Consider the following 22,792-nt stretch of genomic DNA (forward strand, 5'->3'; position numbering starts at 1 on the left):
GTCTTATATCCCTTTATGCTGTATGGTATGCAGATTATAATCTGATCATGAGAATATTCAGACAACAGTTTATGAAACACCACACAACTCAGTGTGACCTAGAAGTGTTGACTTGATGGTGTTTTATTGTAATGTGACAAAACAGTTGATTCAAAAGATGATACTCGGAAACATCACAGACTTACACTCCAGTTTTACACTTTTATCAAAGCTTCTGTAGCGGAAGTCAAATAAAAGAATGAGGGCTGATGCTGCGGTACAACACCAGAGAGAGACGATCAAATACAGCAGTTTGATCACTTTACAGCAGTTTGATCACTTTACAGCAGTTTGATCACTTTACAGCAGTTTGATCACTTTACAGCAGTTTTCAGCAACAGTAATGTAAGGTTTGTAGTTTACAAGCACGTTTAACAGAGTATTGAAAGTATTTCCAAGTTATAGCAACGGTTATTTACATGATCTGTGTTTGTCATTGTTTGTTCTCGTTAACGGCCGAATGGTGCATCACTTTAAACGTTGCCACCGCAAGGAATTGTGGGGCGGCATCATCTCCCTTCCTTTTCGTAAAGGCAGGGATTTCTTTTAACAAACACATTATTCTTTTGATCTAAAAAAAGGAGTGCATTTTGAATGTTTATAGTCATTCAGTTTCATTGTAATACAACAGGATATTGTGAGAATAAAGCAAACAGAATGGAGCCAGATATGAAAAAAATGAATCTGTTATATCTAATTGTGAAATTAGTTTGAATAGTGTAACAGCCCCAGTTTTGAGGATTCAAACTGTGTGGTTTTCTTTTAACGAACACATTATTCTTTTGATCTCAAAAAAGAAACCCCCTTTGGGAATAGGACTCTTAAAGTAGTTCATGGAGTGTACTTCGTCTCTTTCATATATAGTTGACCAAAAGAGCTCTTGTTCTTTATTGTCTATATTTGTTATGGGCAATCTTGCTCAGACTCTTGACTTTTGAACATATTTATGCTGAAAATAAGTTAAACATGTTAAAGGCAATTAGTTGTGGATTCCTTTGAGATCTAGAACAATGGGGTCTGACATTCATATGGTGGTCATATGAGCTGTAGAACTCTAAGGTCCCCTAATAAGTAAACCCCTAATAAGTAAACCCCTAATAAGGAGTCCACTAATACGGAGACCCCATGATGGAACTGATTAACTAGGGTAGGGTGTAAAGGGAGCTGCAAACAAGACAATATGTACATTACAGACAAAGTGAAGAGTGCAAGAACACAATGCCCCAGAATACACAGAGGTGATGGAAACAAGAAGCCACACTTAGGAAATCTCAACACCAAAAGCGATCCTCATCATTCTGGTGTTAAAGCTAAAGGACTCAGAGTGTGATTCGCTATTGGGAACTCAGAAACCCTGCTCACAACGACGTGATCACTTTGGGGAGCAGTAGCGGCCGGCAAAGAGAACGCTCATGGAGGGCTTATGTCGGATGAAGAAGAGGAAGGGGGGGGGGGTCTGCGATGAAGCTGTGCTCTTGCCTGGCACAGCGAAGCATCATGACAGGAGCAGTGGCAGCAGCCGCCTCAGTTCCCTCCTCGTTGACCTCCACGAGAAGCCTTGTGGACGACTTTCGACAACACCAGGTCGTTGCCGGGAGCCATGCCTGTCACAGGAGGGAACAGAGACGGTTCAGGTTGTGCTTGTCTGTTCCATGAATTACTTTGAATATATCTGATATGATCCAGGCACACGTCTTACCAGAGAAGTCACACTTTGACATGTCGAAGGCGTCCACCATGCCCATGCTGACCAGGACATCCTTCATGTCGTAGTTCTCCTCCATCTTGAACCGAGGAAGCCCCACCTGGACCTCAACTTCCCTCATAATGTCTGGACGAGTCCACTCCACAAAGTTCTCATAGGTCAGCTCCTTCTCCAGCTGGGGATGGAAACACAATCAATGATGTGTTTGCCTGCATCTTGTGACCTCTTTATGTGTGTGTATGTGTGTGTGTGTTTGTGTGTGTGTGTGTGTGTATATGTGTGTGTGTGTGTGCGTGCGTCCGTGTGTGTGTGTGTGTCCTACCTTCTCCAGACCCGTAGTACTGTCCTCTATCTCACTGGGTAAAAAGATGAGCATGCTGAGCTCCTTTCCTTTGTAAGGCATCTCTAGGATCTGTGCAACAGAGGGTTTCAAGTTTTACAGGAAAATATACATCCTGTTCTGACAACTACATGTTTGTTTTATGTAATAATAACAAGTTAACAACTGTTTGATGGACTGACAGACAAACTAGTTACCTGGCAGCTGGCTTCCGGGATGTACGTCAAGGGGAACTTGACTGACTTGGTTTCATTCAGACAACAAGCAGAAAAATATGCAGAGCCTGAAGAGAAACTGAACACCAAGTGAAATGTTGTACACATGGTTTTGTTGCAGGGATGTAAAAGTGTACTGAGGGTGTGGTCAGTGCGTAGTGACATCACTGCCAAAAGGATGTCAGGTTCTGTTTCACGGTTTCTGTCACCTGCTGGTGAAACATCCCTTCATGCACTTCTAGCATTTAGTCCACCAGTTCAAAGCCAGGTCACTTGTTAAACCATTTGTCAACGTTCATTACACAACACACATTCTCTCCTCTTCACCAGATAGAGCATCACTTCTACTGGAGCGTAGCAACCTATGAGTCACGCGTAGCCGTTGGGAAACGCTCCCTGCTAGTCTTGAGTAATTTGTGATCCAAAAATGTCAGACAAATGCTTTTTGATGAAGTGATCAAATCCCATAAGATCCCATTTCTTATGGTCGGGTTTCCTGCCATGGCCTGGAAGCTGAATTATTTTTTATTTAACTTTGTTTCATTCTTTCAATGAAGAAGTCAAAATAAACCTCCATTGCCTTCATGGTTTGTGCTACTTTGCAATAAAGTTTTAAAACCCATATTTACTGACTTCTGTCAATCAGTGCTAGTCAATGACAGGTTTTCTTTGAGTGTTACCTTGTTGAGTCTAAACTGAGCATCCCGTGTGTCTTTCTCTTTAAACTGCTTGTTCCAGTTGCCTTTGAAGTAGATGGCATTGACCAGCACCAGCCTGGTGAGGCTGTCCACAACACCCTCGGCCAGCAAGTCCTTGATTTTACCTGCAAATCAAAAGAGACACAAACGTGAAGCAACACTACCCAAAGGAAAGCTGTCTACTGCCATGTTTCCATGAGTCAGACCCACCTTGTGTCTGCTCGTGCACCCATGTGTTGATGTTGAGCCGGGCCGCCTCTGAGCTGGATACGAAGTCCACCGACTGCAGCTCTGCGCTGTAGTGCTTCTTGGTTTTCTCTAAATAATCCTGGAATCATCAACGACACATTGATTGAGTCTGATCATCCAAAACTAAATAATCTCTTTGCTGAACTTTCATGAGTCCAGTAACAGCTGGAGAAGTATTAACACAGTTTTACTTGTTGGTATGCTGGCGTACTGTCCACCTCCTCGTTCATCGTTTCTTAAACAAAGCTTAAAGATTCCTATGTGGGCCTCTCATTCACTCCAGCCTCACATGTACACTACACACATGCTGCAACACACACCTCAACAAACTTGTAGGACTGCTCCCCGTACAGCCTGTTAGCAACACTGAGGGCGTACGGAGCGTCGGCCTTGTTGAGCTCGCTCAGCAGTTGGGCAAAGCTAACGTGGACATCATCCAGACAATCCTGGGTTTTCAGGCACTGTGGAAAAAGTAGACGAGTGTTACAGAGATGCACTGAGCACGTGACAGACCAGTCTATTGCAAACAGTATATTAGACGAGTTATCTTGTCGATTAAGTGATGAGCTCCACAAGTTTCCCTTGTTGAGGTTGGTGCTCCACGCTATGCATTAGCAGGTTTCTTACATTAGGTCGAGTGATGGTCGGTAGCAGTCACTCACCTGAGAACATCATAATCAGTTGTAATCATGTGTAATACGTAGTCTTTGTTATTATAGACCATGTTTTTAGATTACACGTTCATTGCACAGCAGGAGACTAATTAGCCGACAATCAAACATTAAGAATTACAACTACACGTAAAAAAGTATTTTCTGCTAAACTTAGTGTTTATGACTAATCTGATCAGTCAGGCGTTTTCCCATCATGCCCTGAGTCATGCAGCATCTCTCTGTTCCTCACAAATCCTCTCAAAGAAACCTTGAGAGCAGCTCGAGCTCCCTCTGGTGGAACATCACAGCATTGTGTCGCTGCCTGGTCGGTCTTCCTTCAGGTTTGCCGAGTTCCATGTAACCTGGCAAAGTTTTGGGGCGTGACAGTCAGTGTGTACATAATAAAACTCATGGTTGAGACAGAAGTCTTCCTGTGACAGAAAGGCGATTGAACACTTGAGGAATACAAGAAAGCTCTCTGTCAGTAAGTAGAAGATGAATTTAATTCAGATTGAGACGGTGGGACGGGGTTATTAAGTTTACATACAGTTGGTGTATTAAAAGTAACTTTACTGGTTTACACAGGTCAGGTACAACGGGACTGGCTTGTGTTATATATGACAGACACTTGGTTGACTCACGGTGTGGCGTTAAGAATGAAGTACAGTAAATGCTAGAATATGTTATTCTAAGTTGTGATATATAGCTACTAAATGTAACATGATCAGTGGCTACTCTTTGTGTTATGCATGAGCGACATTCACCATTTCAGCTGTTATTATTCCATTGATGACTCCAGAAGTGTAATACTTTCTAAAATGTTGTAATCATATTGACAAAACGTGATTTATTAAATACCTTCTCGAAAATTATGATATATAATTCCAATCTACCAGTACATTTGCAAAGACACCAACGATGCAGCTGATTCCAGAATAATCTTAAATTATGAATGAAAACAACCATCACTTACTTAGTTATATATCACCAGTATATTTCGGTAAAGAAACAAACTTTTGAAAACATTTCCTTTCTTCTTTGTAGACACCATGGCATCACTGACCCCTCTGTCCAAGGCCAACACCACCTTCTCTCTGGCTCTGCTCAAAAAGTTTGGAGATGAGGACAAGACAGCGAATGTCTTCTACTCCTCTTTCAGCATCTCTTCAGCTCTGTCTATGGTGATGCTGGGGGCCGGAGGCAACACAGCCACGCAGATTTCAGAGGTACAGTACACACACACACACACACACACGCACACACACACACAGGTTTCACCCTGTAAAATTCCCTCCAAAAAATCACAAAGGATTGCTCAAGCACATATAGGCCCAGATAAATCTGGGCTTGTAGAACTGGTAGGGTGTGGGAGTGGCCATCTTTTAGTCTGAATCCACCTCAATTCTTGTCATAACTAGTCATTAATCTTTCCGCCAACCATAATTGCAATGATTTAGTCCAATGAGGGAATTTGCCTTCACTGGCTCTTGTAAAATAATATGTGACTATGATCATCTTCTCCGTATTTCTTTGTGCTAGAGGGGTTTAAACTTGGGGGTTTAAAGTTTAAACTTGGAAGGTTTAGTGGGAGTGTGTGTCCAACAGTTCAAAACCACATTTTACAGGAGTAAAGTCCTGGCTGTTCTATTCATGGCTTCTTCCTGGTGTGTTTTATCTCTGAAACTACGATTCTTAACCCTCTCAACAAAATTCAGGAAAATAGTGCACACACAGATTAAGCTGTTTTATTTGGTATGTATGTCTTATTCTTGTGAATAACCTTCTTGGATGTGGTTAACATCATATGTCATATCTCTCATAACGACTTTCTCTGAAAATGACTGTGTTGGTCTCGCTGATTTGGATCCTCACCGCTCTGAAATCAGTTGAATCACACAGTCAACACAGCTGCACCCCCACTGTAGGTCCTCAGCTTTACCAAGGCAGAGGAGCCCGGGCAGGCTGGAGCCCAGCAGATGCAGCAGATGCAGCAGATGCAGCAGATGCAGCAGGTGCAGCAGATGCAGCAGATGCAGCAGATGCAGCATCAGGCCCCGTTCAAACTGCCAAAGATGGTAACTAGGTCGCTAGCGGAGGAATGATAAACTCATTGAGGGGCCTTTTACTAACAGTCTGGTGTCATCTGGTGAGGGGATCCTCAGGGACGGAGAGCCGGCGGCTTCAAGAGAGAATTTAGTGCTTGTTCTCTTGTTCTGTGCTGCTGATCTCCAATCTGCTGCTCAAACTGAATTTGAAAAAGACAACAAAACAGCAATTCAAGGGAGGCACCCGAGCTGACTGCTGTGTACTGAAGGTTGAGTGTGTGTGTGTGTCTGCGTGTGTGTGTTAGCCCAACAGTTCAAAACCATATATTAACATTATACACAGGTATGTAGTCCTGGCTGTTCTATTGATGGCTTCCCCCTGGTGTGTGTTGTGTTTTATCTCTGGAAACCACCGTGTGATTAGACTTTACCCTCTAAACAAAACGTAGAAAAATAGTGTACACACACATTAAACTGTTTCCTTCTTGTGTATAACCTTCTTGCATGTGGTTAACATCATATTTAACGAAGTCATGACGACTTTCTACGAAGGTGTTAAAGTGGTCCCTCTATTTTTTACTTCCCTTTGCCCATTTTGTCTTTTGCCATATTTCTCAGTCGGTGTTGGGATGTTGTGCATTAATATTGACATGTCCATGATTATGATGTTCTCAGGTGAGTGACTGCTACCGACCATCACTCGACCTAATGTAAGAAACCTGCTAATGCATAGCGTGGAGCACCAACCTCAACAAGGGAAACTTGTGGAGCTCATCACTTAATCGACAAGATAACTCGTCTAATATACTGTTTGCAATAGACTGGTCTGTCAAGTGCTCAGTGCATCTCTGTAACACTCGTCTACTTTTTCCACAGTGCCTGAAAACCCAGGATTGTCTGGATGATGTCCACGTTAGCTTTGCCCAACTGCTGAGCAAGCTCAACAAGGCCGACGCTCCGTACGCCCTCAGTGTTGCTAACAGGCTGTACGGGGAGCAGTCCTACAAGTTTGTTGAGGTGTGTGTTGCAGCATGTGTGTAGTGTACATGTGAGGCTGGAGTGAATGAGAGGCCCACATAGGAATCTTTCAGCTTTGTTTAAGAAACGATGAACGAGGAGGTGGACAGTACGCCAGCATACCAACAAGTAAAACTGTGGAAATACTTCTCCAGCTGTTACTGGACTCATGAAAGTTCAGCAAAGAGATTATTTAGTTGTGGATGATCAGACTCAATCAATGTGTCGTTGATGATTCCAGGATTATTTAGAGAAAACCAAGAAGCACTACAGCGCAGAGCTGCAGTCGGTGGACTTCGTATCCAGCTCAGAGGCGGCCCGGCTCAACATCAACACATGGGTGCACGAGCAGACACAAGGTGGGTCTGACTCATGGAAACATGGCAGTAGACAGCTTTCCTTTGGGTAGTGTTGCTTCACGTTTGTGTCTCTTTTGATTTGCAGGTAAAATCAAGGACTTGCTGGCCGAGGGTGTTGTGGACAGCATCACCAGGCTGGTGCTGGTCAATGCCATCTACTTCAAAGGCAACTGGAACAAGCAGTTTAAAGAGAAAGACACACGGGATGCTCAGTTTAGACTCAACAAGGTAACACTCAAAGAAAACCTGTCATTGACTAGCACGGATTGACAAAAGTCAGTAAATATGGGTTTTAAAACTTTATTGCAAAGTAGCACAAACCATGAAGGCAATGGAGGTTTATTTTGACTTCTTCATTGAAAGAATGAAACAAAGTTAAATAAAAAATAATTCAGCTTCCAGGCCATGGCAGGAAACCCGACCATAAGAAATGGTGTAAAGGCAAAGAGGGTGGGATTTGATCACTTCATCAAAAAGCATTTGTCTGACATTTTTGGATCACAAATTACTCAAGACTAGCAGGGAGCGTTTCCCAACGGCTACGCGTGACTCATAGGTTGCTACGCTCCAGTAGAAGTGATGCTCTATCTGGTGAAGAGGAGAGAATGTGTGTTGTGTAATGAACGTTGACAAATGGTTTAACAAGTGACCTGGCTTTGAACTGGTGGACTAAATGCTAGAAGTGCATGAAGGGATGTTTCACCAGCAGGTGACAGAAACCGTGAAACAGAACCTGACATCCTTTTGGCAGTGATGTCACTACGCACTGACCACACCCTCAGTACACTTTTACATCCCTGCAACAAAACCATGAGTACAACATTTTACTTGGTGTTCAGTTTCTCTTCAAGCTTTGCATATTTTTCTGCTTGTTGTCAGAATGAAACCAAGTCAGTGAAGATGATGCACCAGAAATCCAAGTTCCCCTTGACGTACATCCCGGAAGCCAGCTGTGAGGTTCGTTGATCAATTTGACAGTCGGTCAGTCCATCAAACTATGATGATAACTTGTCCATACATTGAAGTAGTTGTCAGAACAGGATGTATATTTTCCTGTAAAACTTGAAACCCTCTGTTGCACAGATCCTAGAGATGCCTTACCAAGGAAAAGAGCTCAGCATGCTCATCTTTTTACCCAGTGAGATAGAGGACAGTACTACGGGTCTGGAGAAGGTAGGACACACACACACACACACACACACACACACACACACACACACACACACACACACACACACACACATAAAGAAGTCACAAGATGCAGGCAAACACATCATTGATTGTGTTTCCATCCCCAGCTGGAGAAGGAGCTGACCTATGAGAACTTTGTAGAGTGGACTCGTCCAGACATTATGAGTGAAGTTGAGGTCCAGGTGGGGTTTCCTCGGTTCAAGATGGAGGAGAACTACGACATGAAAGATGTTCTGGTCAGCATGGGCATGGTGGATGCTTTCGACGCGTCTCTGAGTGACTTTTCTGGTAAGACGTGTGCATGGATCATATCAGATATTCAATTCTTATCCTACTCAGAGTCACGGGGCGCCAGTTTATTGCGGGGCACACATAGAGACAGTCAACCATTCACACTCACATCCATCCTTACGGGCAATTTAGAGTCTCCAATTAACCTAAGATGTATGTCTTTGGACTGTGGGAGCAACCTGGAGAACCCAGAGGGAACCTATGTTGCCACACTGGAGAACATGCAAACTCCACACAGGACTGTCCGGAGCATGCTAGCCACTACACCTCTGTGTCAGATATGTTTATCCACATGGTCAGCGTTCCCGTTGTGTAGGGTGAGAAATGGCGCTGTGTTTATTTATAACATCCCGTCTCTGTTCCCTCCTGTGACAGGCATGGCTCCCGGCAACGGCCTGGTGTTGTCGAAAGTCGCCCACAAGGCTTTCGTCGAGGTCAACGAGGAGGGAACTGAGGCGGCTGCTGCCACTGCTGTTATGATCAGTGTGACGAGCTTTGTCATGCCACGTGTCTTCATCGCAGACCACCCCTTCCTCTTCTTCATCCGACATAACCCCTCCATGAGCGTTCTCTTTGCCGGCCGCTACTGCTCCCCAAAGTGATCACGTCGTTGTGAGCAGGGTTTCTGAGTTCCCAATAGCGAATCACACTCCTTTAGTTTTCACACCAGAATGATGAGGATCGCTTTTGGTGTTGAGATTTCTTAAGTGTGGCTTTTTGTTTGCATCACCTCTGTGTATTCTGGGGCACTGTGTTGTTCCACTGATTTATCTTTTGCACCTAATCTCATCCTTAAGGTCTGGTTTACTTTGTCTTTAATGTACGTATGGCCCTGTTTGCTGCAACCTTTTTATGATATGTCATTAAATCGTCAAACAACAAATGCATTCCTCAAATAATGGCCTGGATTTTCCTCAATGAGGAGGGAACTCAGGCGTCTGCCGCCGTTGTTGCTACTTTCCAGTTGCAGTGCTTAGTCATGCCATGTGCCTTCATCGCAGACCACCAGTTCCTCTTCTTCATCCAACATAACCCCTCCATGAGCGTTCTCTTGGGAATGACAAGTAAAGTTGGTAGTTTTTAAATGTCCTAAGTGTGGCTTGGCTTCTTGTTTCCATCACCTCTGTGTGTTTCTGGAGCATTGTGTTCTTGCACTCTTCACTTTGTCTGTAATGTACATATTGTGCTGTTTGTAGCTCCCTTTACACCCTACCCTAGTTAATCAGTTCCATCATGGGGTCTCCTTATTAGGGGACTCCTTATTAGTGGACTCCTTATTAGTGGACTCCTTATTAGGGGTTTACTTATTAGGGAACCTTAGAGTTCTACAGCTCATATGACCACCATATGAATGTCAGACCCCATTGTTCTAGATCTCAAAGGAATCCACAACTAATTGCCTTTAACATGTTTAACTTATTTTCAGCATAAATATGTTCAAAAGTCAAGAGTCTGAGCAAGATTGCCCATAACAAATATAGACAATAAAGAACAAGAGCTCTTTTGGTCAACTATATATGAAAGAGACGAAGTACACTCCATGAACTACTTTAAGAGTCCTATTCCCAAAGGGGGTTTCTTTTTTGAGATCAAAAGAATAATGTGTTCGTTAAAAGAAAACCACACAGTTTGAATCCTCAAAACTGGGGCTGTTACACTATTCAAACTAATTTCACAATTAGATATAACAGATTCATTTTTTCATATCTGGCTCCATTCTGTTTGCTTTATTCTCACAATATCCTGTTGTATTACAATGAAACTGAATGACTATAAACATTCAAAATGCACTCAACAAAACTGAATACTGTAAACATTCAAAATACACTTAACAAAACAGTGTGATTCAGTAATGTGATTCAACGTGTTTTCTCCCTTAAACTGGTCGACTCGTTTTAATACAGGAAATAATGGAATTAATGTAAAATAATAACTCAGTCCAAGTTAACTAATCTGATGAAGGCTTTGTTTTGTTCAGTAATCGTGATTTAATTTGATCCCCTCGATCTCATAGGCAACAGATTTATGTAGAAATAACACTTACAGTGAAACAAGCTTTTGGCAGGAATCGATTGTCATTGATTGATTGAAAATATTCCTTCCAAGTCATACAAAATGAACGGTAAGAATCCATAATAACAATATTATATACACAGAGAGAATAGATGTATGTATAATGCACCGGTTGCAGTGATTAAAGTGTGATTTGTAGTCTACAGCAATAACCATAGCAAAAAAATGAGAAGTCTGAAAGCTGTTATCCCCGTACGGCTTCCGTACAATAACATATGAGACTAGTTCACATCAATGGGCTTGTACACGAAAGGTTTGGACAGGTTATGGGGCTATAAAGTATGACGCATGCGCAGTGGAGACCAGATGTCACTGCGCATGCGTTGTATCCCGGTGTCATACGCCCGGTCTTCTTCTCTTTTAACTGTCCTTGATGAGAATGCGGAAGCTCATTTGGAAAGTTTTCGGGGCGTGTCACTCAGCGTGTAAATAATAAAACTCATGGTTGAGACAGAAGTCTTCCTGTGACAGAAAGGCGATTGAACACTTGAGGAATACAAGAAAGCTCTCTGTCAGTAAGTAGAAGACTAGTTTATTTTAGATTGAGACGGTGAGATGGGATTATTTAGTTTATATGCAGTTGGTGTATTAAAAGTAACTTTACTCGTTTATACAGGTCAGGTTCAACAGGACTGTGTTATAGATGTATACTTAATAGACATTTAACTCGGTTGACGCATTGTGTGGCGTTAAGAATGAATCATAGTAAATGCTAGAATATGTTATTCTAAGTTGTGATATATAGCTACTTAATGTAACATGATCAGTAGCTACTCTTTGTGTTATGCATGAGCGACATTCACCATTTCAGCTGTTATTATTCCATTGATGAATCCGGAAGTGCAATACTTTCTAAAATGTGTAAAATATTGTAATCATATTGACAAACAATCACTTATTAAATACTTTTTAGAATATATGATTTTTTTTGTAAATATAATTATTACTGTCTACCAGTAAATTTGACACCACCAACGATGCAGCTAATTTCAAAATAATCTTAATTTCTAAATCATTTCTATATCATTTCGAATTATGAATGAAAACCACCATTTAGTTATATATTACTAAATATATAACTATAAGTAAAGAGACACAAACTGTTGAAAACATTTTAGATCTTTGTAAAGCAATAATGAATGCTGGGCCCTCCCTTCTTTGTAGACACCATGGCATCACTGACCCCTCTGTCCAAGGCCAACACCACCTTCTCTCTGGCTCTGCTCAAAAAGTTTGGAGATGACGACAAGACAGCGAATGTCTTCTACTCCCCTTTCAGCATCTCTTCAGCTCTGGCTATGGTGATGCTGGGGGCCGGGGGCAACACAGCCACGCAGATGTCAGAGGTACAGTAAAAGGAAAAGATGAACATGAATGGCTTTGTGCACCATGGTTCAGGGTGATTCTGTTGTTTTGTCCGTTCGGTGGACAAACGGATGCAGGTTTCACAAGCGGCGTCCTCTGAAATCCCCTGAAAGTCCACCCAGCTCCTGCCTGACACAATTTCAAGCAACATTGCAGATAGTGGGATAAATGTGATATGAATGAACTGCAGATGTGTCAGCCCTCGTTCAGCATGAATCACCAGTGGTTTCTTTTCGGCGTCAGCAAAAATTCTAAAAGATCTCTTCCGTTCAGGTTTTATGGGGGGTTTCTTTGTTGTGTTACTACGGGGACGTGAAAGGGCAATAAAGATATAGGTAAAGTATTCTGGACACCTTATCTGTTCCTATTATGTCATGTGCAGCAGACACTTGTCTTGCTCACCAGGTGACACACACTTTAAAACGCTGAATGGATTCCAGAATATTTGCAGTCCTCTATAATTAATTCTAATTAATTACATAATTAAACCCAACTATTTAGAATCAGACCATTCATAGTAATGACTAATTTGACTCTGCTCTCATTACCAATGTAGGCACAGCACTTAAATTTGAACGAATTTCCTACTTTGTTTTTTAAACCTAATTGATGTCTATTCAGCGGTTATGAGACATGGAAATAGTTATGCATAGTAATATACTTGTGAAATAATAGACTGCTTTCTACTTTAACACCTTGAGGAGAAGAAACAAAACTCACACAGTGGCCGATTGAACAGGAGAAGTAGCAGCAGAAGAATGAAAATCACAACATTTTTCTAAAGGATTGCTCACGTAAAGACACACCCAGACAACGGCCGGCAGCTTGACAGGGCCAACATCGGTTCTATAAATACACCCTTTTATGAAAGAGTTCACTCTGCAGAGCCAGGAGTTTTGTCCTCTTGTGTTCTTTGTGTAAAGGCTGGGTTTGTTCCAGAAGGTGGAAGCTCACAGTATGTGCAAGCATGACTTGGTGAGCAAGAGAGGGAGTGGCTGTGTGAGTGAGTGGGAGTGTGTGTTGCGTGCGTGACACTGACATGAGGCTGCTAATGAGGATTTGGCTTTTAGAAGCAATTTACCAAATATTTGTTTTCTAGCTTAGCCATTAGCCAGCTTGCTGCTTCAGTAAATACTCCAATCCTTTAAGAAACGTGTGTGTCAACATCTACATATATCCGAGATTGCAAGAACTTCCTTCCCGTCAGCCATTAGCGTGGTTACTGAACTGTTCATGCACTGGTGCCGCCACATAATGTGTAGCTCCGGGCATCATCTGCGTATCTCTTCGTGCTGGAGATGGGTTTAGAACTACAGAAACAGGGTTTCCTCCCTTCTCCAGACCAAGATGCGACTTGGCATCATCTTGGATCCATCGTTCCAAAATATCAGGTTAACATCCTGCATACAAACCCACTCGGATGGTATTGTTACTTCCTGTCCGGAGACAGGTTGGTGTCTAACCGAACAGTCAACACAGCTACACCCCCACTGTAGGTCCTCGGCTTCACCGAGGCAAAGGAGCCCCGGCATGCTGGAGCCGAGCAGATGCAGCAGATGCAGCAGATGCAGCAGATGCAGATGCAGCAGAAGGCTGAGTTGAAACTGCCACCGTTTCTTCAGAAGATGGTAACAAAGCAGACAGCGGAGGAATGATTAACTTACTGAGGGGCCTTTTACTAACAGTCTGGTGTCATCTGGTGAGGGGATCCTCAGGGACGGAGAGCCGGCGGCTTCAAAAGAGAATTTAGTGCTTGTTCTCTTGTTCTGTGCTGCTGATCTCCAATCTGCTGCTCAAACTGAATTTGAAAAAGACAACAAAACAGCAATTCAAGGGAGGCACCCGAGCTGACTGCTGTGTACTGAAGGTTTAGTGTGTGTGTGTCCAACAGTTGAAACCGACATTTAATTGCATCATGCACAGGAATGTCGTCCTGGCTGTTCGATTGTTGGCATCTTCCTGGTTTGCTTTTATTTTAATATCTCTTGCAGCTACTGGAAATCACCTTGTGATTAGACTTAATCCTCTCAACCAAACTTAAGAAAATAGTGTACACACACATTAAGCCATTTTCTTTTGTGTATATATGTATGCCTTATCCTTGTGTCTAACCTTCTTGGATGTGGTTGACATCATATTTAACAATCGTCATGACAACTTTCTGCGAAAACGACTGTGATGGTGTCGCTGATTTAAAAACTCACAGTTGAATCATCAGATTGGTCATGTTTTTTTTGTTTTAAGATAACCATGTAAATAACAACATGGTGGAGGGATGCTGGGCATCTTCATGTGGATGTTTCATTTCCATCGGTTGTCTAAAGTCTGTTTTAAAGGTGTTAAAAGGTGTTTTAAAGGTGGTCCCTGTTCTTTTTCCATGTTTGTTTTTTATTCTTTCTTTTTTGTCTTTTGCCATATTTCTCAGTCGGTGTTGGGATGTTGTGCATTAATATTGACATGTCAATGATTATGATGTTCTCAGATACAATGTGTTCAGTATGTGGAGAGTGAAATACTGAAAGCCTTCAACTTAAAGCCCTGTTCAAAATATAACTATCATACCCATTAAGTGATGAGAAAGTCCAAGCAATCAAGTTCTTCCCTGTAGATACATATTTTTATGACCCATTAATAAACAAAAGGAGTACTTTGTAACCAAATATATCAGGAAGTATTTCAGGTGAGTGACTGCTACCGACCATCACTCGACCTAATGTAAGAAACCTGCTAATGCATAGCGTGGAGCACCAACCTCAACAAGGAAAACTTGTGGAGCTCATCACTTAATCGACAAGATAACTCGTCTAATATACTGTTTGCAATAGACTGGTCTGTCACGTGCTCAGTGCATCTCTGTAACACTCGTCTACTTTTTCCACAGTGCCTGAAAACCCAGGATTGTCTGGATGATGTCCACGTTAGCTTTGCCCAACTGCTGAGCAAGCTCAACAAGGCCGACGCTCCGTACGCCCTCAGTGTTGCTAACAGGCTGTACGGGGAGCAGTCCTACAAGTTTGTTGAGGTGTGTGTTGCAGCATGTGTGTAGTGTACATGTGAGGCTGGAGTGAATGAGAGGCCCACATAGGAATCTTTCAGCTGTGTTTAAGAAACGATGAACGAGGAGGTGGACAGTACGCCAGCATACCAACAAGTAAAACTGTGGAAATACTTCTCCAGCTGTTACTGGACTCATGAAAGTTCAGCAAAGAGATTATTTAGTTTTGGATGATCAGACTCAATCAATGTGTCGTTGATGATTCCAGGATTATTTAGAGAAAACCAAGAAGCACTACAGCGCAGAGCTGCAGTCGGTGGACTTCGTATCCAGCTCAGAGGCGGCCCGGCTCAACATCAACACATGGGTGCACGAGCAGACACAAGGTGGGTCTGACTCATGGAAACATGGCAGTAGACAGCTTTCCTTTGGGTAGTGTTGCTTCACGTTTGTGTCTCTTTTGATTTGCAGGTAAAATCAAGGACTTGCTGGCCGAGGGTGTTGTGGACAGCCTCACCAGGCTGGTGCTGGTCAATGCCATCTACTTCAAAGGCAACTGGAACAAGCAGTTTAAAGAGAAAGACACACGGGATGCTCAGTTTAGACTCAACAAGGTAACAAGGTGAAAAGGTGTCATTGACTAGCACGGATTGACAAAAGTCAGTAAATATGGGTTTTAAAACTTTATTGCAAAGTAGCACAAACCATGAAGGCAATGGAGGTTTATTTTGACTTCTTCATTGAAAGAATGAAACGAAGGAAACATCCTTTTGGCAGTGATTTTACTTTGCACTGACCACACCCTCAGTACACTTTTACTTCCCTGCAACAAAACCATGTGTACAACATTTCACTTGGTGTTCAGTTTCTCTTCAAGCTCTGCATATTTTTCTGCTTGTTGTCAGAATGAAACCAAGTCAGTGAAGATGATGCACCAGAAATCCAAGTTCCCCTTGACGTACATCCCGGAAGCCAGCTGCCAGGTAACTAGTTTGTCTGTCAGTCCATCAAACAGTTGTTAACTTGTTATTATTACATAAAACAAACATGTAGTTGTCAGAACAGGATGTATATTTTCCTGTAAAACTTGAAACCCTCTGTTGCACAGATCCTAGAGATGCCTTACCAAGGAAAGGAGCTCAGCATGCTCATCTTTTTACCCAGTGAGATAGAGGACAGTACTACGGGTCTGGAGAAGGTAGGACACACACACACGGACGCACGCACGCACGCACACACACACACACACACACACACACACACACACACACACACACACACACACATACATACATACACGTAAAGAAGTCCACAAGATGCAGGCAAACACATCATTGATTGTATTTCCAGGGCTCTCAAGTGTCACGCGTTGAGCGTGACTGTCACGCATTTCGGTCTTAAATCACGCCCTCCATCCACACATCGTATTTCTCACCCTGAAAAAAACCTCCAGGCTACTTAATGTGCCGCAGCGCGCAGACATGAGCTGGGCTACAGCCAATCATAAAAACATATCTTTTGCATGTGTTGTATCCGGGTAAGATGTAATGACAGGCGGGACTGGAGCCGTCCGGCGGCGCGTATTTGTCGTCGTCACCGTCGCTTCTCTCACACTGCACCCCCCCCCGCGTCGACGACGGCCCCAGTCGATATATGTCACGCTTGTCTGCCTTCAAAACTTGAGAGCCCTGTGTTTCCATCCCCAGCTGGAGAAGGAGCTGACCTATGAGAACTTCGTGGAGTGGACTCGTCCAGACATGATGGATGAAGTTGAGCTCCAGGTGGGGCTTCCTCGGTTCAAGATGGAGGAGAATTACGACATGAAGAATGTCCTGATCAGCATGGGCATGGTGGACGCCTTCGACATGTCAAAGTGTGACTTCTCTGGTAAGACGTGTGCCTGGATCATATCAGATATATTCAAAGTAATTCATGGAACAGACAAGCACAACCTGAACCGTCTCTGTTCTCTCCTGTGACAGGCATGGCTCCCGGCAACGACCTGATGTTGTCGAAAGTCGTCCACAAGGCTTTCGTGGAGGTCAATGAGGAGGGAACTGAGGCGGCTGCTGCCACTGCTGCTGTCATGATGCTTCGCTGTGCCATGCCACAGCGCCCCTTCATCGCAGACCACCCCTTCCTCTTCTTCATCCGACATAACCCCTCCATGAGCGTTCTCTTTGCCGGCCGATACTGCTCCCCAAAGTGATCACGCCGTTGAGAGCAGGGTTTCTCAACAGGAGGGGGAGGCGTACAATACATTAACTATGCAATTTTATGAGCATTACTGGAAGAATGTTGAGAATCACCACCCTAGAGAGTCTTCTAGCTAATCACACTCTGAGTCTTTTATCTTTAACACCAGAATGACGAGTAAAGTTGGTGGTGTTGAAATTTCCGAAGTGTGGCTTCCTGTTTGCGTCACTTCTGAGGATCTGGTTTACTTTGTCTGTAATCCACGTATGGCCCTGTTTGCTGCACCCTTTACACCCCACCCTAGTTAATCTATACCTTTTAAAGCCCGACACCCTGAGGAAGAATTTGCTTTAATCACAATTTCTCCTTTTCTATGTCAACTTTACTTGTATACCCTATGAAAATACAACTGTTGCATAATTTGATACACTTTATCTACAGAACTTTTCACATGTTCAGTTAACCAAAGAGAATAATGTGATGAAATTCAACTGTGTTTAGGGATTGGCGTAATCTACGAAAGTGCAGTTGCTTGTAATTGTACCATCATGCATATAATAAATACAGGCTATAAAGAGCTTAACTGAAGGTTTGAACTGGCATCGAGTCTATGTCAGTTTATGTGTCCTTATAATTTTACATGTGGAATAAAAGTGTGCGGTTCAAAAATATTGTTTGTCACATTAAAAAGAAAAGTATTTTATTGACATTAAGATCTGCCTGTGTAAGATGGATAACCCTCAGTTTGATCAGTCATAGTGGTTTGTGTATTAATACTACACCAGTTGTCAATGAGACACCTTTGACTTCGTGTTAATGTTTTACCTTATCGCTGACAGCAGTGATGCTTTGGTTAATACTATATGAAAGTATACTTCAGGTACTACAAGTGTCTTATTCCTAATGAATGTTTCTTCCCTCAGATCAAAATCGTGACATGTGTTCATGAAAGAAATCCACACAGTTTGAAAGCTCAAAACTGGAGTTGTTACACTATTCAAACATGGAGGTCTAGTAATGTTTTAAATAACATTTGCGTAAAGAAACTTTTTAGATGTAGAAACAGGAGAATAAATAAAGCAGGTTTACTGTTCTGGACACACAGGAATTATACAGACAGATAACATAAGATGTGTGCTGCGTAATAGAGCAATGGGACATGTAATGGTGTGTTAAACATAACACAGGGAGACGAGGCGTTTGTCGTTCCCAGTTACCACAAGGACGACATTATGTTTGTCGGTAAATGCACCTTACTCCAGTCCAGCAGGTGGCGCTAGTGATGGGACGAACAACACTGGTGCGTCAGCACAGTGTTGCGCACACAAGAGTGAAACCCCGTATTGGTGCGTGTATCACTTTAAGAAAAAATCACGTGACCGATACAGGAACGGTATTGCTTGGATGTGACGGCGCCAAATTGTGTTTATAAGGAAGCAAACTGTGTCAACATGTTGTGGGTTTGTTGGATGGAGTTTTTTTTCAAGGCGGGGGAACTGGTGTGTAAGAGGAGAAATCGCCTTAGAGCAAACACCCTACAAAAACTGTTGTTCCTCAATAAAAATGCATAAATGAATCTATATGTAATTTTTTTATTTTTTATGCTTTAACACTTAAGTTAACAAACTTCCACACATAAGATAAAAAGTTGAACTCTGAATTTTAATACAAATTTGCGATATTTTACAAACCAACTCAGTTTAGCATTTACATCAACAAGGTTTGAAGCCTATTTTAAACTCTTCTCATAGACATCTCAACTTGACTCACAAATTGAGCGAATGAAGTTATACAATAATGAGATTATATCTTAAATAAAGGACTGGTGATTAAATGTTTCGCAGGCTCATTTTGGATTTGCAGCATTTTACCTTGTCCATCTTCTCATTTCATTTACCTGCAATGATTTCAGAACACCTGAAGGGGTCACTATTGAGTGACCAACACAGTTTCAATAGAGTGCCGACACAGTTTGTGTAGTGTGTCAATACACTCCTTGAGGTAGCATCATCCCATCACTAGGTGGCGCTGTTGCATCGGTGTGTTTGAGCCCCGACGAGAGGGCAAAGAAGAAGAAGAACTTAGGCACGCCACTTCCGGTTGACTTCCTGGTTGTCTTGCTTGAAGTCCAATTATTCAAAAACAAATCTCTTATTGACAGTACGTAAGGGCTATATCACCAGAGGTCGTAGGGGATATTGAGATGAGGGAAACGGACACGTTGGCTGACGCATTCCGGCTCAAAGATGACAAACTAGCTTCGTTAGCTTCCCGTGCTGCCCGCTGAACTGGTTCCCCTGCTTGGCTGGCGATGGAGAGGCTAATAACAAAGCTCACAGAGAAGCATGTCCTCCTCACGGCTTCCTTCGCTCTACGACTGGCCTTGGTCGCTTATGGAGACTACCAGGACAGGACTATGGTGGTGAAGTACACTGACATCGACTACCACGTGTTCACAGATGCTGCAAGATTCATCACTGAGGTAATAGCAGTCTTATAACGTCTGTGACCGGAAGTAGTCAGAGGAAGCTGTTTGTGGATGTGTCTCCTAATATAATACTGGGCCAGCAATGAGAAAGACGAGGTGGGAGGTACATCTCTCAAGTTCTTGAGTGTGATTCCGAGGTACTATTACTATATGACGTCATTGGTAATGTAGTGACATGCTCACAATAACTTGCTTACCTAACATCACCTTTGAAAGACTTCAAACAAAATGTCAACATTAAAAACTAAATTTCTACTAATTTTTCCTCGTGAAATATCTTTTTTTTACTCCTTTAAATTAATTAACCAAAGTTATACTTGCTTTTCAGGTTAAGATGTAACATGCCAAACATGATTAGTTCATAGAGCATGATGCATCGTTAACATTATAGATTAAACTCCATAACACATGACAGTTAAAATGGTCTTCAGCTACAACATTAAAGTACTACTTACTCCATGTTAATGCCTCAATAATGATCCAATAACAATGAGTTGGTGATTCTGCGTGATGAGTACTTTTGATACTTTAAGTACACTCGGTTGCTCTTACATACGTTGATGTACTCCATCATTTTAATGTGGGAACCTTCCTTCCTCACAGGGCCAGTCCCCGTACAACAGATCAACCTACCGCTACACTCCTCTCTTAGCATGGCTGCTCACCCCTAACATCTATCTCAGCATGGTGTTTGGCAAGATCCTCTTCGTCGTGTGTGACGTGCTGTCAGGACTGCTCATCTACAGAATCCTCCGCCTGAGAGGTCTGAGCTCTGAGGTATGTTTTCCGGCACTTTTTAATAAATCAATTTGTGTTGTTAAACATAAATCCTTCATGAGGATAGATTCTTTATAATAGCTGACCATTGTTGGAAATACCTCATTTGTTTTGTCCTGATAAAGCAGTGTATAGCCTTGCTGGAAACACACACCTCAGATTAAGTTGTGTTTTGGGGGTTTATGTTCAGACTGCACGGCATGTTTGTTCTCTGTGGCTACTCAACCCACTGCCCATGGGAGTGTCCAGCCGAGGGAATGCTGAGTCAATACTGGCAGCTCTGGTGCTGGGGACGTTACTCTGTCTGGAAGGTGAGGGTGTGGATGTTGTGTGTGTGTGGAGCTTTTGAGGTTTAAAACAACATTTTAAGCTAAAATGAAGATACTCAGGTCTTGTGCTAATACTTTTGACCTTCTTTTTTTTTCTAGCCCGGCATCTGATGTGGGGTGCTGTGCTCTATGGTCTGTCAGTACATATGAAGATCTACCCCGTTACATATGCTCTGCCCATCGCTCTGTCACTGCGCACGCCAGAGGCCAGATCAGAGAAGGTCAAAAAAGGGTGGAGTTGGTTCATGGGGTTTATTGGAAGCTTCCTCAACCGGCAGCTGTTCCTCTTTGCAAGTGTGGCCGGAGGAGTTTTCTGTTTGCTTACAGCCCTCTTCTACTACATGTGAGAATCTACCCAGCTAGTTAAAAATGTCTGAAGTATTTCTGATATGACTCAATATTAGCCTCTCCATGCCATCCCTTATCTGAAGAAATACACTGAACAATCCTTTCCTGAATTGTCAGGTATGGCTGGGAGTTCCTTCACGAGACCTACTTGTACCACCTGACCAGGAGGGACATCCGACACAACTTCTCTCCATATTTCTATATGCTTTACCTCACCACAGGTATTCACCGCTCCATCCCTTCATAGCCTTCTAGTGTGACGCTTGGCTGCAGACAGAACTACAGAACAAAGACCAGCGTCTGATTCAAGCTAGTGTGCATAAGTGCCTGGTCAGCAGCAATGAAGTGGTTGTTTATTAAATCTGTTTTAAAGTTTAAACCATTTTATGACGACTGTTTTAGATTGCAAGAGACAATGCATCTTTCATAGCTTGATCTAATTCTTTTGTTGGGCGCAGACAGCAGGTGGAGCCAGTGGCTTGGCCTGGCAGCATTCCTGCCTCAGCTCGTCCTGCTGGTGGTGGCGTCATGGGCCTTTCACTCTGACCTAGCCTTCTGCTGCTTCCTGCATACCGCCATCTTTGTCTCTTTAAACAAAGTTTGCACTTCACAGGTACATCAAGCAGTCAATGTTTGTAATTAAATGCATTTTCATGATTGAGATGAGTTGGAACAAGGACATGGGGATGCTTTTTGGTGGGTGGGTGGTGGGATCCAATTAAGAAGAGATACTTTATCTTTATAACTTGTTTTTTTTTGTAGTTTAGTCCAATGATACTTATCAGTTCTATTTTCAAAAGGCAGATCTCTTAGAGAGAATCACCTGACATGCAATAAGATAAATCAAAGTGTTCAAGTGACGTAGTCACAAAGTAAGAACAAAGAGAGGAAGGCAGCATATAGACTCATTGAGTGAACCTGATTGCATCTGTTTTATCGTACCTGCATCAGGTGTGGTCATATGTTGTGTGTTATCCTTTCATAGTACTTCCTGTGGTACCTGTGTCTCCTCCCTCTGGTCATCCCTCACCTGAGTCTGTCGCTAAAACAGGGAGTGGGACTGCTCCTCCTCTGGTTTGCTGGACAGGTAATTCAATTGATCGTATTCTTGAGTTTGCAGGGCTTTGAACAAAGTAACTCAAATGGACTTTGGTACGAGAAGCTAATATATTTTCTCTACACCATCAGGGTGTCTGGTTGGGCCCAGCCTACTTCCTGGAGTTTGAAGGCTACAACACCTTCCTGCTAATGTGGCTGGCTGGTCTACTCTTCTTGATCATCAACTCATTCATCTTGATTCAGATCGTAGCCCATTACAAACCGACTCCAACTCCACAGAGACTGAAGGTTGACTGACATTCCAGTCATTTCATCTGAAGATGATAGACTACAGATGTTCAATGCAATAAAGTGTTTATT

The 22,792-nt window shown here is 42.7% G+C and overlaps 3 protein-coding genes and 1 pseudogene across 4 annotated transcripts; 3 read left to right on the plus strand and 1 right to left on the minus strand.

Annotated features, from left to right (window-relative positions):
* Positions 1 to 1,411: 1,411 nt before the first annotated feature.
* On the minus strand, positions 1,412 to 4,256 carry LOC137789066 (leukocyte elastase inhibitor-like; annotated as a pseudogene).
* A 49-nt stretch (positions 4,257 to 4,305) lies between these two features.
* LOC137788974 (leukocyte elastase inhibitor-like) lies at positions 4,306 to 9,824 on the plus strand. The gene is made up of 9 exons (XM_068582186.1): positions 4,306 to 4,383; positions 4,944 to 5,125; positions 6,821 to 6,961; positions 7,203 to 7,320; positions 7,406 to 7,548; positions 8,200 to 8,277; positions 8,404 to 8,493; positions 8,619 to 8,799; positions 9,178 to 9,824. The coding sequence occupies exons 2-9, from the start codon at positions 4,949 to 4,951 to the stop codon at positions 9,402 to 9,404; spliced, it is 1,155 nt and encodes a 384-aa protein (XP_068438287.1). The 5' UTR covers positions 4,306 to 4,383; positions 4,944 to 4,948; the 3' UTR covers positions 9,405 to 9,824.
* Positions 9,825 to 11,272: 1,448 nt separating this feature from the next.
* On the plus strand, positions 11,273 to 18,114 carry LOC137788821 (leukocyte elastase inhibitor-like). 2 transcript variants are annotated; one of them, XM_068581936.1, is made up of 10 exons: positions 11,273 to 11,390; positions 12,040 to 12,221; positions 13,737 to 13,868; positions 15,122 to 15,262; positions 15,504 to 15,621; positions 15,707 to 15,849; positions 16,141 to 16,218; positions 16,344 to 16,433; positions 16,942 to 17,122; positions 17,218 to 18,114. In XM_068581936.1, the coding sequence occupies exons 2-10, from the start codon at positions 12,045 to 12,047 to the stop codon at positions 17,442 to 17,444; spliced, it is 1,287 nt and encodes a 428-aa protein (XP_068438037.1). In that variant the 5' UTR covers positions 11,273 to 11,390; positions 12,040 to 12,044; the 3' UTR covers positions 17,445 to 18,114. The 2 variants fall into 2 exon arrangements, with proteins under 2 accessions (XP_068438037.1, XP_068438039.1); XM_068581938.1 differs by lacking the exon at positions 13,737 to 13,868.
* A 1,397-nt stretch (positions 18,115 to 19,511) lies between these two features.
* Positions 19,512 to 22,729, plus strand: pigm (phosphatidylinositol glycan anchor biosynthesis, class M). Its single transcript, XM_068582134.1, has 8 exons — positions 19,512 to 19,913; positions 20,523 to 20,696; positions 20,887 to 21,007; positions 21,125 to 21,368; positions 21,491 to 21,594; positions 21,832 to 21,986; positions 22,359 to 22,460; positions 22,562 to 22,729. Exons 1-8 carry the CDS (start codon positions 19,743 to 19,745, stop codon positions 22,727 to 22,729), a joined length of 1,239 nt encoding a protein of 412 aa, XP_068438235.1. The 5' UTR covers positions 19,512 to 19,742.
* Positions 22,730 to 22,792: the final 63 nt, after the last annotated feature.

The sequence above is a fragment of the Clinocottus analis genome, unplaced genomic scaffold, assembly GCF_023055335.1.
Source record: "Clinocottus analis isolate CAN_PGR_092001 unplaced genomic scaffold, fCliAna1.0.p SCAF_18, whole genome shotgun sequence".
In the NCBI taxonomy this organism is placed as follows: domain Eukaryota; kingdom Metazoa; phylum Chordata; class Actinopteri; order Perciformes; family Cottidae; genus Clinocottus; species Clinocottus analis.